Raw genomic sequence first — 13,478 nt, 5'->3', positions numbered from 1 at the left:
GAGACTGGTCTACTACTATTGACTGGTTGAGACTGGTCTACTACTATTGACTGGTCTACTACTATTGACTGGTTGAGACTGGTTGAGACTGGTCTACTACTATTGACTGGTTGAGACTGGTCTACTACTATTGACTGGTTGAGACTGGTCCACTACTATTGACTGGTTGAGACTGGTCTACTACTATTGACTGGTCTACTACTACTGACTGGTTGAGACTGGTCTACTAATATTGACTGGTTGAGACTGGTCTACTACTATTGACTGGTCTACTACTATTGACTGGTTGAGACTGGTCTACTACTATTGACTGGTTGAGACTGGTCTACTACTATTGACTGGTTGAGACTGGTCTACTACTATTGACTGGTCTACTACTATTGACTGGTTGAGACTGGTCTACTACTATTGACTGGTCTACTACTATTGACTGGTCTACTACTACTGACTGGTTGAGACTGGTCTACTACTATTGACTGGTTGAGACTGGTCTACTATTATTGACTGGTCTACTACTATTGACTGGTCTACTACTATTGACTGGTCTACTACTATTGACTGTTGAGACTGGTCTACTATTATTGACTGGTCTACTACTATTGACTGGTCTACTACTATTGACTGGTTGAGACTGGTCTACTACTATTGACTGGTTGAGACTGGTCTACTACTATTGACTGGTCTACTACTATTGACTGGTTGAGACTGGTCTACTACTATTGACTGGTTGAGACTGGTCTACTACTATTGACTGGTCTACAACTATTGACTGGTTGAGACTGGTCTACTACTATTGCCTGGTTGAGACTGGTCTACTACTATTGACTGGTCTACTACTATTGACTGGTTGAGACTGGTCTACTACTATTGACTGGTTGAGACTGGTCTACTACTATTGACTGGTTGAGACTGGTCTACTACTATTGACTGGTTGAGACTGGTCTACTACTATTGACTGGTCTACTACTATTGACTGGTTGAGACTGGTCTACTACTATTGACTGGTTGAGACTGGTCTACTACTATTGACTGGTTGAGACTGGTCTACTACTATTGACTGGTTGAGACTGGTCTACTACTATTGACTGGTCTACTACTATTGACTGGTCTACTACTATTGACTGGTTGAGACTGGTCTACTACTATTGACTGGTCTACTACTATTGACTGGTCTACTACTATTGACTGGTCTACTACTATTGACTGGTTGAGACTGGTCTACTACTATTGACTGGTTGAGACTGGTCTACTACTATTGACTGGTTGAGACTGGTCTACTACTATTGACTGGTTGAGACTGGTCTACTACTATTGACTGGTCTACTACTATTGACTGGTTGAGACTGGTCTACTACTATTGACTGGTTGAGACTGGTCTACTACTATTGACTGGTCTACTACTATTGACTGGTCAACTACTATTGACTGGTTGAGACTGGTCTACTACTATTGACTGGTCTACTACTATTGACTGGTCTACTACTATTGACTGGTCTACTACTATTGACTGGTCTACTACTATTGACTGGTTGAGACTGGTCTACTACTATTGACTGGTCTACTACTATTGACTGGTCTACTACTATTGACTGGTCTACTACTATTGACTGGTTGAGACTGGTCTACTACTATTGACTGGTCTACTACTATTGACTGGTCTACTACTATTGACTGGTTGAGACTGGTCTACTACTATTGACTGGTCTACTACTATTGACTGGTTGAGACTGGTCTACTACTATTGACTGGTCTACTACTATTGACTGGTCTACTACTATTGACTGGTTGAGACTGGTCTACTACTATTGACTGGTCTACTACTATTGACTGGTCTACTACTATTGACTGGTCTACTACTACTGACTGGTTGAGACTGGTCTACTACTATTGACTGGTTGAGACTGGTCTACTATTATTGACTGGTCTACTACTATTGACTGGTCTACTACTATTGACTGGTCTACTACTATTGACTGGTTGAGACTGGTCTACTACTATTGACTGGTCTACTACTATTGACTGGTCTACTACTATTGACTGGTTGAGACTGGTCTACTACTATTGACTGGTTGAGACTGGTCTACTACTATTGACTGGTCAACTACTATTGACTGGTTGAGACTGGTCTACTACTATTGACTGGTTGAGACTGGTCTACTACTATTGACTGGTTGAGACTGGTCTACTACTATTGACTGGTTGAGACTGGTCTACTACTATTGACTGGTCTACTACTATTGACTGGTTGAGACTGGTCTACTATTATTGACTGGTCTACTACTATTGACTGGTCTACTACTATTGACTGGTCTACTACTATTGACTGGTTGAGACTGGTCTACTACTATTGACTGGTTGAGACTGGTCTACTACTATTGACTGGTCAACTACTATTGACTGGTTGAGACTGGTCTACTACTATTGACTGGTTGAGACTGGTCTACTACTATTGACTGTTGAGACTGGTCTACTACTATTGACTGGTCTACTACTATTGACTGGTTGAGACTGGTCTACTAATATTGACTGGTTGAGACTGGTCTACTATTATTGACTGGTCTACTACTATTGACTGGTCTACTACTATTGACTGGTCTACTACTATTGACTGGTTGAGACTGGTCTACTACTATTGACTGGTCTACTACTATTGACTGGTCTACTACTATTGACTGGTCTACTACTATTGACTGTTGAGACTGGTCTACTACTATTGACTGGTTGAGACTGGTCTACTACTATTGACTGGTCAACTACTATTGACTGGTTGAGAACTGGTCTACTACTATTGACTGGTTGAGACTGGTCTACTACTATTGACTGGTTGAGACTGGTCTACTACTATTGACTGGTCTACTACTATTGACTGGTTGAGACTGGTCTACTATTATTGACTGGTCTACTACTATTGACTGGTCTACTACTATTGACTGGTCTACTACTATTGACTGGTTGAGACTGGTCTACTACTATTGACTGGTTGAGACTGGTCTACTACTATTGACTGGTCAACTACTATTGACTGGTTGAGACTGGTCTACTACTATTGACTGGTTGAGACTGGTCTACTACTATTGACTGGTTGAGACTGGTCTACTACTATTGACTGGTCTACTACTATTGACTGGTTGAGACTGGTCTACTACTATTGACTGGTTGAGACTGGTCTACTACTATTGACTGGTCTACTACTATTGACTGGTTGAGACTGGTCTACTACTATTGACTGGTTGAGACTGGTCTACTACTATTGACTGGTCAACTACTATTGACTGGTTGAGACTGGTCTACTACTATTGACTGGTTGAGACTGGTCTACTACTATTGACTGGTCCTACTACTATTGACTGGTTGAGACTGGTCTACTACTATTGACTGGTTGAATTACATTTCATTGATGTCAGAGTGATCAGAGTATGGTTGCACATTTTGGGGAATATTCATAGGTGGAAACTTTCTTTGGGAATTAACGGGAATATATGCATATTAATCCAATTTAAATGTCGATGTTTTTTGCATTGGATATATTTACCATATCATATAGAGACAAAACATAAACCTTTTACCTTATCATAAGTAGACATAATTTCTGTTAATGGTAATCCCATTTCCACTAATACTATTATTATTGCTGTTGGTCCCACTATTTTGTTATATGTACAGTACCAATCAACATTTTGGACACACCTACTCATTCAGGGGATTTTCTTTATTATTACTATTTTCTACATTGTAAAATAATAATGAAGACATCAAAACTATGAAATAACATATGGAATCATGTAGTAAGCAAAAAAAGTGCTACACAAATCAAAAATATTTTATATTTGCGATGTGTAAAAGTAAACACCCTTTCCTTGATGACAGCTTTGCACACACTTGGCATTCTCTCAACCAGCTTCATGAGGTAGTCACCTGGAATGCATTTCAATGAACAGGTGTGGTTTGTTTAAAGTACATTTGTGGAATTTCTTTCCTTCTTAATACGTTTGAGCCAATCGGTTGTGTTGTGACAATGTACGGGGTGGTATACAGAAGATAGCCCTACTTGGTAAAAGACCAAGTCCATAGTATGGCAAGAAAAGCTCAAATAAGCAAAGAGAAAAGGCATTCCATCATTACTTTAAGACATGAATGTCAGTCATTCTGGAAAATCTTAAGAACTTTTAAAGTTTCTTCAAGTGCAGTCGGAAAAACCAACAAACGCTATGATGAAACTGGCTCACATGAGGACTGCCACAGGAAAGGAAGACCCAGAGTTACTTCTACTGCAGAGAATAAGTTCATTAGAGTTACCAGCCTCAGAAATTGCAGCCCAAATAAATGCTTCACAGAGTTCAAGTAACAGACACATCTCAACATCAACTGTTCAGAGAAGACTGTGTGAATCAGGCCTTCATGTTCGAATTGCTGCAAAGAAACCACTACTAAAGGACCCCAATAAGAAGCAGAGACTTGCTTGGGCCAAGAAACCCGAGCAATATACATTAGACTGGTGGAAATCTGTGCTTTGGTCTGATGAGTCCAAATTTGAGATTTTTGCTTCCAGGTTGGTTCCGGATGATCTCCAGGCTGTGTAAGGGCTATTTGACCAAGAAGAAAAGTGATGGAGTGATGCATCAGATGATCTGGCCTCCATAATCACCCGACCTCAAACCAATTTAGATGATTTGGGATGATTTGGACAGCAGAGTGAAGGAAAAGCAGCCAACAAGTGCTCTTCATATGTGGGACCCTCCTTCAAGGCTGTTGAAAAAAGCATTCCAGGTGAAGCTGGTTGAGAGTATACCAAGAGTGTGCAAAGCTGTCATCAAGGCAAAGGCGGCTACCTTTTTATTACTGCATGATTTCATATGTGTTATGTCATAGTTTAGATGTCTTCATTATTATCATTTATTAAAAATAAAGAAAAACACTTGAATGAGTAGGTGTGTCCAAACGTTTAACTGGTACTGTATACTTTGACAAGTAATTTAACTTGCCATGTCAATAAAGTCTATTGAATTGAATTGAATTGAGAGAGAGAGAGAGAGAGACAGAGACAGGTAGAGAGAGACAGAGAGACAGGTAGAGAGAGACAGGGACAGGTAGAGAGAGACAGAGAGACAGGTAGAGAGAGAGAGAGAGAGAGAGAGACAGAGAGAGAGAGAGAGAGAGACACACACAGAGAGAGAGAGAGAGAGAGAGAGAGAGAGAGAGAGAGAGAGAGAGAGAGAGAGAGAGAGAGACAGAGAGAGAGAGAGAGAGAGAGAGAGAGAGAGAGAGAGAGAGAGAGAGAGAGAGAGAGAGAGAGAGAGAAAGAGAGAGACAGAGAGAGAGAGAGAGAGAGAGAGAGAGAGAGAGAGAGAGAGAGACATAGGATTGATACAGAGCAGCACTACTGGATTCCTGCTCTGTTCTGCACCTGCTCGGTGCCATTCTATTCTGAACCCAGTTTACTGGTAGAGTCCGTCGCCAGATTGGTACCCAGACGCTCTGCTCCTCTCTCGCAAATGTTGATGCATTTGCATTTGTGTTCAGAGGAGATGCTGATGTGAAGCCTTTGATGTTGCAGCCTCTGTCTCTTTGATGCACCATGTGGCAACACGCAAACAGATTGAGGAGAGAGTTGGTGGGGTGTTATGGAGCAGTGTGTGTGTGAGTGTGCAAGTGTTTGCATGCATGTGTATGCATGTGTGTGTGGCGGCAGGTAACCTAGCGGTTAAGAGTGTTGGTACAGTAACCGGAAGTTTGCTGTTCGAATCCCCGAACAGACAATGTGAAAAAAATCTGTCGATGTGCCCATGCAAAAGGCAGTTAACACTGATTCCTCTGAATAAGAGTGTCTGCAAAATGTCTCAAATGTAAGTGTGTGTGTGTGTCGGTTCACAATATTGTCTAGGGAATAGTGCAGAGGAAATGTCTGCCAGTCCAGCTGGATGGAGATTGGGGTCTAACTCTGCCATCAAGACAGTTCTGATGGCCATGCTTTGTTAAATTAAATGTATCAAGACGGGGGAGTGAAAATAAGTCTCATACTCCTCCTGCCCCTCTTGTCTTTAGATTAGAACACCAAGAGGATAGATAATATCAGACATGAGTTGACAGCCTCAAACAACAAATAGATTCAAATCCCAAACAAACGTAATTTCTGTTTTTGTTCAAATGTAATATTAGTGTACCACATAGAGAAAATCTGGATGGATTTTGATTGCATATTTCAGCAACAATGCATGAGGGGGTGTGGTATATGGTATAAGGGCTGTGGTATAAGGGCTGTATCCAGGCACTCCATGTTGCATTGTGTACGTAAGAACAGTCCTTAGACGTGCTATATTGCCATATACAACACCCCCTGATGTGCCTTATTGCTATAATGAACTAGTTACCAATGTAATTAGTAGCAGTAAAAAGTACTTTTTTGTCATACCCGTTGCATGCGGTCAGATATACCACAGATTTCAGTCAATTAGCATTCAGGGCTCGAACCACCTGGTTTAAAATGTCAGTATGCTTCTCCTGATTCTCCTCTCCTGATTTGAGGTGTGTCTCGCTTGACTTAATATGACTAGACTGAAGGAGTTAGTAATGACAGCCTATGAATAGCTTCTCCCCCCTTCCCTGTTCCTATTCCTCCTTCTCCCCCCTTCACTCCTCCTCCTCCTTCTTCCCCCTTCCCTCTTCCTACTCCTCTCCCCCTTCCTTGCTCCTATTCCTCCTTCTCCCCCTTCCCTCCTCCTTTTCCTCCTTCTCCACCCTTCACTCCTCCTCCTTCCCTCCTCCTTCTCCCCCCTTCCCTCCTCCTTCTCCCCCTTCCCCCCTCCTCTTCCTTCTCCCCCTTCCCCCCTCCTCTTCCTTCTCCACCCTTCCCTCCTCCTTCTCCCCCTTCCCTCCTCTTCCTTCTCCCCCTTCCCCCCTCCTCTTCCTTCTCCCCCTTCCCCCCTCCTCTTCCTTCTCCCTTCTTCCCTCCTCCTTCTCCCCCTTCCCCCCTCCTCTTCCTTCTCCCCCTTCCCCCCTCCTCTTCCTTCTCCACCCTTCCCTCCTCCTTCTCCCCCTTCCCTCCTCTTCCTTCTCCCCCTTCCCCCCTCCTCTTCCTTCTCCACCCTTCCCTCCTCCTTCTCCCCCTTCCCTCCTCCTTCTCCCCCTTCCCCCCTCCTCTTCCTTCTCCCCCTTCCCCCACCTCTTCCTTCTCCACCCTTCCCTCCTCCTCCTTCTCCCCCTTCCCTCCTCCTTCTCCCCCTTCCCCCCTTCTCTTCCTTCTCCCCCCTTCCCTCCTCTTACTCCTTGTCCCCCTTCCCTGTTCCTATTCCTCCACCACCTTCTCCCCTTCCCTCCTCCCATTCCTCCTCCTCCTTCTCCCCCCTGGGATCAGCCACAGGCTTAACCCAGCTCTCCACACTGCCACTGAGGCCACACACCACGGGAGGGTGAATATGATTAACCAATTACGATAACAAAAGTAATTCAATTTAAAACCCAGCTAGCTATAACAATGATGAAAAGGATTAGGACCAAAGGACCAAGTCTCTCAGAGGAAGTATATTATCATTACAATATGGCCAACCTGGATACAAATAAGGTTAAATAAAATTAATTTAGTTTTCATTTAACCTTTATTCATCTAGATTGTCCCCCTGAGGCACTGTACGAATAGCCTATTGAACCTATACAATACATCACCATGAGACGCATTTCTGCTTGTTATAAAGCAGTCTACTTACTTCATAGGTTTGAACAGAGCCTGTCCGTAGTTCTGGAACGTCATGATGAGTTTTAGTTGTGTGCCTCCAGACTTCATGGCTGTTGGAGATACACAAAGACAAACAACTCAAATCATCATTGACAGCAATTACAGTATGGCAGAATCATTCTCACTGGATGACATTGTAGAGTACAAGGAAATCATCAGAGATGATATAATCAATTACGCAATGAATTTCCCTCTCCAGAGGATGGTCAACCTCTCCCACTGATTCAGTTCAGACTAGAGGTCGACCGATTAATCGGAATGGCCGATTAATTAGGGCCGATTTCAAGTTTTCATAACAATCGGAAATCTGTATTTTTGGGCACCAATTTCCTTTCTTTTTTTCTTTTTTTTATACCTTTATTTAACTAGGCAAGTCATTTAAGAACACGTTCTTATTTTCAATGACGGCCTAGGAACGGTGGGTTAACTGCCTTGTTCAGGGGCAGAATGACAGATTTTCACCTTGTCAGCTCAGGGGATCCAATCTTGCAAACTGTACAGTTAACTAGTGAAATTGTGTCATATTAATGACCAAAGGCTCGCATTTCTGTGTGTTATTATGTTATAATTAAGTCTGATTTGATAGAGCAGTCTGACTAAGCAGCAGCAGGCCCGTCACCATTCATTCAAACAGCACTTTTGTGCGTTTTGTCAGCAGCTCTTCACAAGCACAACGCTGTTTATGACTTCAAGCCTATCAGCCTAATGGCTGGTGTAACCAATGTGAAATGGCTAGCTAGTTAGCTGGGTGTGCGCTAATACTGTTTCAAACGTCACTCGCTTTTAGATTTGGAGTAGTTATTCCCCTTGCGCTGCAAGGGGTGCAATGGGTCACGTTGGTGGTGCGATGGGTAACGCTGCTTCGAGTGTGGCTGTTGTCGATGTGTTCCTGGTTCGAGCCCAGGTAGGGGTGAGGAGAGGGACGGAAGCTATACTGTTACACTGGCAATACTATAGTGCCTATAAGAACATCCAATAGTCAAAGGTATATGAAATACAAATGGTATAGAGAGAAATAGTCCTATAAATACTATATTAACTACAACCTAAAACCTCTTATCTTGGAATATTGAAGTCTCATGTTAAAAGGAACCACCAACTTTTATAAGTTCTCATGTTCTGAGCAAGGAACTGAAACGTTAGCTTTTTACATGGCACGTATTTTACATGGCACACATTTTACATGGCACATATTTAACATGGCACATATTCTACATAGCACATATTTTACATGGCACATATTCTACATGGCACACATTTTTTCATGGCACATATTTGTACATGGAACATACATGGCACATATTGCATATTGGCACATGACTTTCTTCTCCAACACTTTGTTTTTGCTAAATTGATTTTATTGTTGTATTATATTATTTTAAAATAAGTGTTAATTCAGTATTGTTGTAATATTCATTATTACAAATAAATAAATTGGCCGATTAATCGGTATCTGCTTTTTTGGTCCTTTTTTGGTCCTCCAATAATCGATATCGGTATCGGGCGTTGAAAAATCATAATCGGTCGACCTCTAGTTCAGACTGTGTGACTGAGTGACAGATGATGTCACAGTGTTTGTTTGATCAGGAAGGAGACTGGGAGGTGAAGGACAAAGAGTGCATTCACATCGCTGTCTGTTTTCTCTCTGTTCTTTCCATTCTCTCTGTTCTCTCTCGCGCTCTTCTTTCTTCCCTTATTCTCTCTCTCTGTTCTTTCTTCCCTCTCTCTCGCTCTCTCATTCTAGAACCTAGAACATAATAAGCCATTCTACAGGGACTCCTGAGACAGCTGTTCAGAGGGCAGAAGATGGAATCCTCACATCCAAAAAGGGACAAAATTCAAGTCAATTTCTTGGCCGTAAAGCAAATTGGCCCCAAAAAAAGAGGCACAAAGTCTTTGAAAAATACCATAATAGCTTTGAGAAAATATTGTTTCATGTAAAGAGATGTTGACATGGGCTGTGCAAAGGCGAGAAGAGGGTGAACCGTTAAAGAGGAAAATGTCAACGTTTCAGTCTCTAGACTGTTGGCATACCCACTCTATAAAGATGCCCTGATGTAACAGACCCAAAGGCTTTAGGCTCTATGTTCTACGTGTCCTAGTGTGAGTTACACATGACCAAATATGTCACCTATCAACTAGAAAATTGAATTTGTCATACATTATCAATATACAGTATATAATATCCATTGATCATTTGTATTGTATTCTTTCTGTGAATGAGTGAAGTAGATGTGACGGTAGCTAGGCATGCTATATAAAGAAAAACCCAAACTACCAACTGATGGCTTCTGTAGTCTCAATTGGTATTGACATCCTGGCCTCTCAGTAGTCATATAGCTGTGTAATTACATGGGCTGGAGGGAGCAGCATGTAGCTGGCCATACTGCCAGACCAAGCTGAATCCATCCTGCATCCTCTCATTTCACTGCATTTGGAGAGAGAACCTGGTCGCAGATCTGTTTCTGTGTTTCGTTTAGCCAAGTCCTCTGACTACTGTTGTTGTGCCATACAGAGGACAAACTATCCTCGTCCCATCTGTATGTGCCTTCGCCAAGTTATCTGTGTCAATGATAGTCAGAGGAGGTGGCTAAACAAACCACTAACAGATCTGTAACCAGGCTAGTTTCTCAACTTCTATGGCATGAGAGTTGGCTGAACAATGTAAAAACAGATCTGGGACCAGGCTATAGAGAAGCTACCTTCTCTCCTCTGACTTACCAACGCTGGTGATTCTCTGTGAGACCAAGTCTCTGAGGAGGGCATCGATGACTGGGTTGTGTCTGGAGTAGAGCTCATATCGATTAATCCCTATGTGGAAGCGGAGCCAGTTGGGGTAGGAGTCAACCGTCAGCTCCCCTCCTGTCGGAGAGTACTCCTCCATGTTCCGCTCAGCATGCCTGGGGGGAGAGGGGGGGGGGGGGGGGGTGATCAGTGTTATTACAACAGGGAGGATGACATGATTATGCATTTTGTGTAACCCCAGAATCACCATCCTTTTTAGTGCTTCAGCTGTTTTAGTGTTTCGTGTGTTGAGGTGACATGTTTTACTAAGGGACTTGAATTTGCAAGAGGGACATTTGATAATACGGTTCAGCAGCCTATAACCCTTTGTGTAATAACACTTTTATTCATGTAGTAACACGATTACAATTGTCATTAACATATCATATCTTAGGTGTATTGTTTGTTTAATGTATGTTCATGTCTTATGTTGAATTTGAGGAGGATAATAATCACTTTCAGATTGTGGTGATAGTCTATAAATATCTATAAAAATATAGGTTACCATTCCTGATTCTCTGTGGCGCCTTTGGTGTCAAATCTGATGTCTGTGTTGACATTGAACAATGTGTCCTCGTCGGTCAGAGATGGTAAGGCTCTCTTAAATAATGGGTGGTCAAACAGCGCCCGCAACCTTGAACCTTTGACAGGTACGTTTTTGTTGAGCACAGTGTCCGGTATAAACCGTCTATTTTTGTCACCATTTTGCGCATAATGTTCAGGCCGTATAAAGGCTTCCGTTTTATCCCCCGCTTTGGGGATCTTCTCCGGAGAATGGGAAGAGATATTAGAGTTTGGCTCATTGCTGAAGTCCTGGAGGATTCTCAGAGTGTGTTTGTTAGGCCAGCCCGACTCCACTCCCGACCTGGCTCGGTGTTTAGCCCAGTTCTGAGGGCCCTCGCTCGGCGTGTGCGAGCAGGAGCAGCCGGTGTTGCCGCGCCTCTCCAGCTTTGGTAACAAGTCTATCAAGATGTGCATCGAGCAGGCGATTAGAAACACCATGAGAATCAAAACCCGGAATTTACGGAAGAGTAGCATCTTCATAGTCCTCTGTTTGAGCTGTTGTGAGTATTTACTGCAAATGATGAGCACGCATATGAACAGACTCACTACATCACTGATTATGTTTATAACGCTGGATGCCAATTTAATGAAATACACGTTGAACACGAAACCATCTTCACTTATAGCCGTCTTGAGTAGACTAAAGTTTTCAGTGTTCAACTTTTGTATTCCCAACCACATAGAAGGCTCCTTTTGTGATTCAGAACGAGAGGATTCTCCGCATGCGCCCAGGTAAAACAGGTCGATTCGGTTCAGACCAACGGTCAAGTTGAGCAAGCGGCATTATCTCAACTGCTTTCTACTCTATAGATCCGAGTCCGACCTCAAGGCTTTATGCACAACATAAGGTATAAAGAAAGTGCAAGGGGCCCGAAATAAAAGCTGAAAAACGGTAGATAAATGATCCATCAGAGGTGTGTGTTCGCGGGGTCTGCTGGCACACATCCGTCCGGCCGTTGAGCGTGAACTCTGCGGTGTGAGAAACGAGGCTATCGTGGATCCGCTGGCCACGGACAACGCATTGGTCCAGTCCGGGATAGGAAACGCGCAGAGAGCGCTATTCACCAATGTCAAAATATAATAAATAAATAAAATACTATTTGAGATTCCTCCTTTGCCACGATAAACGGCGAACCAACGTTGAAAAGCGCCGCAGGTAAAAAATTAAATTAAAAAAGTGTAGGCTAAGTGAATTAGTTCACATATAGCCTATTGCACAGTAAGTGACCCAGTATGAAATATATGTCAATGATCACACAACAAATCCGGAATAACGACAGGCAATACAAAACAACCAAAACGAGACAAATCAAATAAATAATTCGGACAGGTGCCGATTCGCTTTCTCTCTCGAATATGTGGCTTTTGCGCGAGGAAAAAGAGAACCACTGTCTGTCCAGCGTGAGATCGAGGGTGGGTGTGTTAAATATGATGATGAAGCGCATCTAGATCCAGCCTTGCGGTGCGTCACCGTGCACAGATTGGCTGAGTCTCTCTTTCAGTCATAGAGAGAGGATGAGGACAGCAAACCCCTTAGGCTCAAGTGCCTGGCCTGCCTGTGTCTGTATTGTTGAAAATATCCCCCTGCACATCCAGGATGTGCAAGAAGAGGGCGTCTCATCACAGTGGCGAAAATCCGCTGTTGCACAATGTTGTGTGAATACTATACATTCAATGATTTATGGCTACTGATTAGTGAAGTGCGTCTGCTTGCATCATGGATGCTTCCTTATGGAGACATGGTAGTGTCAGTCCAGGGGTTCCATTCAGCCAAATCAGCACTGCATTATCTGTACAACACACAGGAGGCTGGTGAGGGTAGGACGGCTCATAATAAAGGCTGGAATGGAGTGAACGGCTGGAACGGAATTCCATTAATTCTGTTCCAGACGTTACTATGAGCCTGTCCTTCCCAATTAAGGTGCCACCAACCTCCTGTGGTACAGCAGCATCATCAACATGTATAAAACAAATGTATGTGGCCAAAAACAACTACAGGAATACCTGGCAGTATGGAAATGTACAGAAACAGCAGATGGCTGCAGCTAATATTCACATCGCCTGCCTTCACTTCCCAATCAACAGACCAATGGTAGTCTTTATGGCTAATTGACTGGCCGTAAAGCTACTGAATGGATGGTTAGGGTTAGGATGGTTGGACCATGTCTTGTATGACCGATCATGTCCATCATGATTACCTTTTGAGATGACATTATAGCTACAGTAAAAGCAGCATGGCTTAACAACATGAAAGGAGACAGACAGTGGGGTCTGTGCCACGCCACACCACAAAGGTATATGGATGCGCTTAGACTTTATAGGGATTTACATAAAACAGTACATTAACCGTGAGGACTAATTAAGTATCTGTAAAGGCAAAATTAGATGGGAACATAATGAT

General features: G+C 42.9%; 1 protein-coding gene across 1 annotated transcript in view; it reads right to left on the bottom strand.

Annotated features, from left to right (window-relative positions):
* LOC109900023 (extracellular serine/threonine protein kinase FAM20C) overlaps nt 1-12,481 on the bottom strand; it is a 102,313-nt gene extending 89,832 nt beyond the window's left edge. Inside the window, exons 1-3 of the mRNA XM_031835283.1 lie at nt 11,019-12,481; nt 10,451-10,629; nt 7,701-7,779 (exon numbers count right to left, since the gene is read on the bottom strand). Of these exons, the coding sequence (XP_031691143.1) occupies nt 7,701-7,779; nt 10,451-10,629; nt 11,019-11,758 (998 nt within the window). The 5' untranslated portion in view covers nt 11,759-12,481. The remainder of the gene's footprint in view (nt 1-7,700; nt 7,780-10,450; nt 10,630-11,018) is intronic.
* Nucleotides 12,482-13,478: the final 997 nt, after the last annotated feature.

This window comes from Oncorhynchus kisutch, linkage group LG11, assembly GCF_002021735.2.
Source record: "Oncorhynchus kisutch isolate 150728-3 linkage group LG11, Okis_V2, whole genome shotgun sequence".
NCBI classification, from domain to species: domain Eukaryota; kingdom Metazoa; phylum Chordata; class Actinopteri; order Salmoniformes; family Salmonidae; genus Oncorhynchus; species Oncorhynchus kisutch.
The sequence above is the reverse complement of the archived record's forward strand: the minus strand, read 5'-3'. Positions and strand labels throughout refer to the sequence as shown.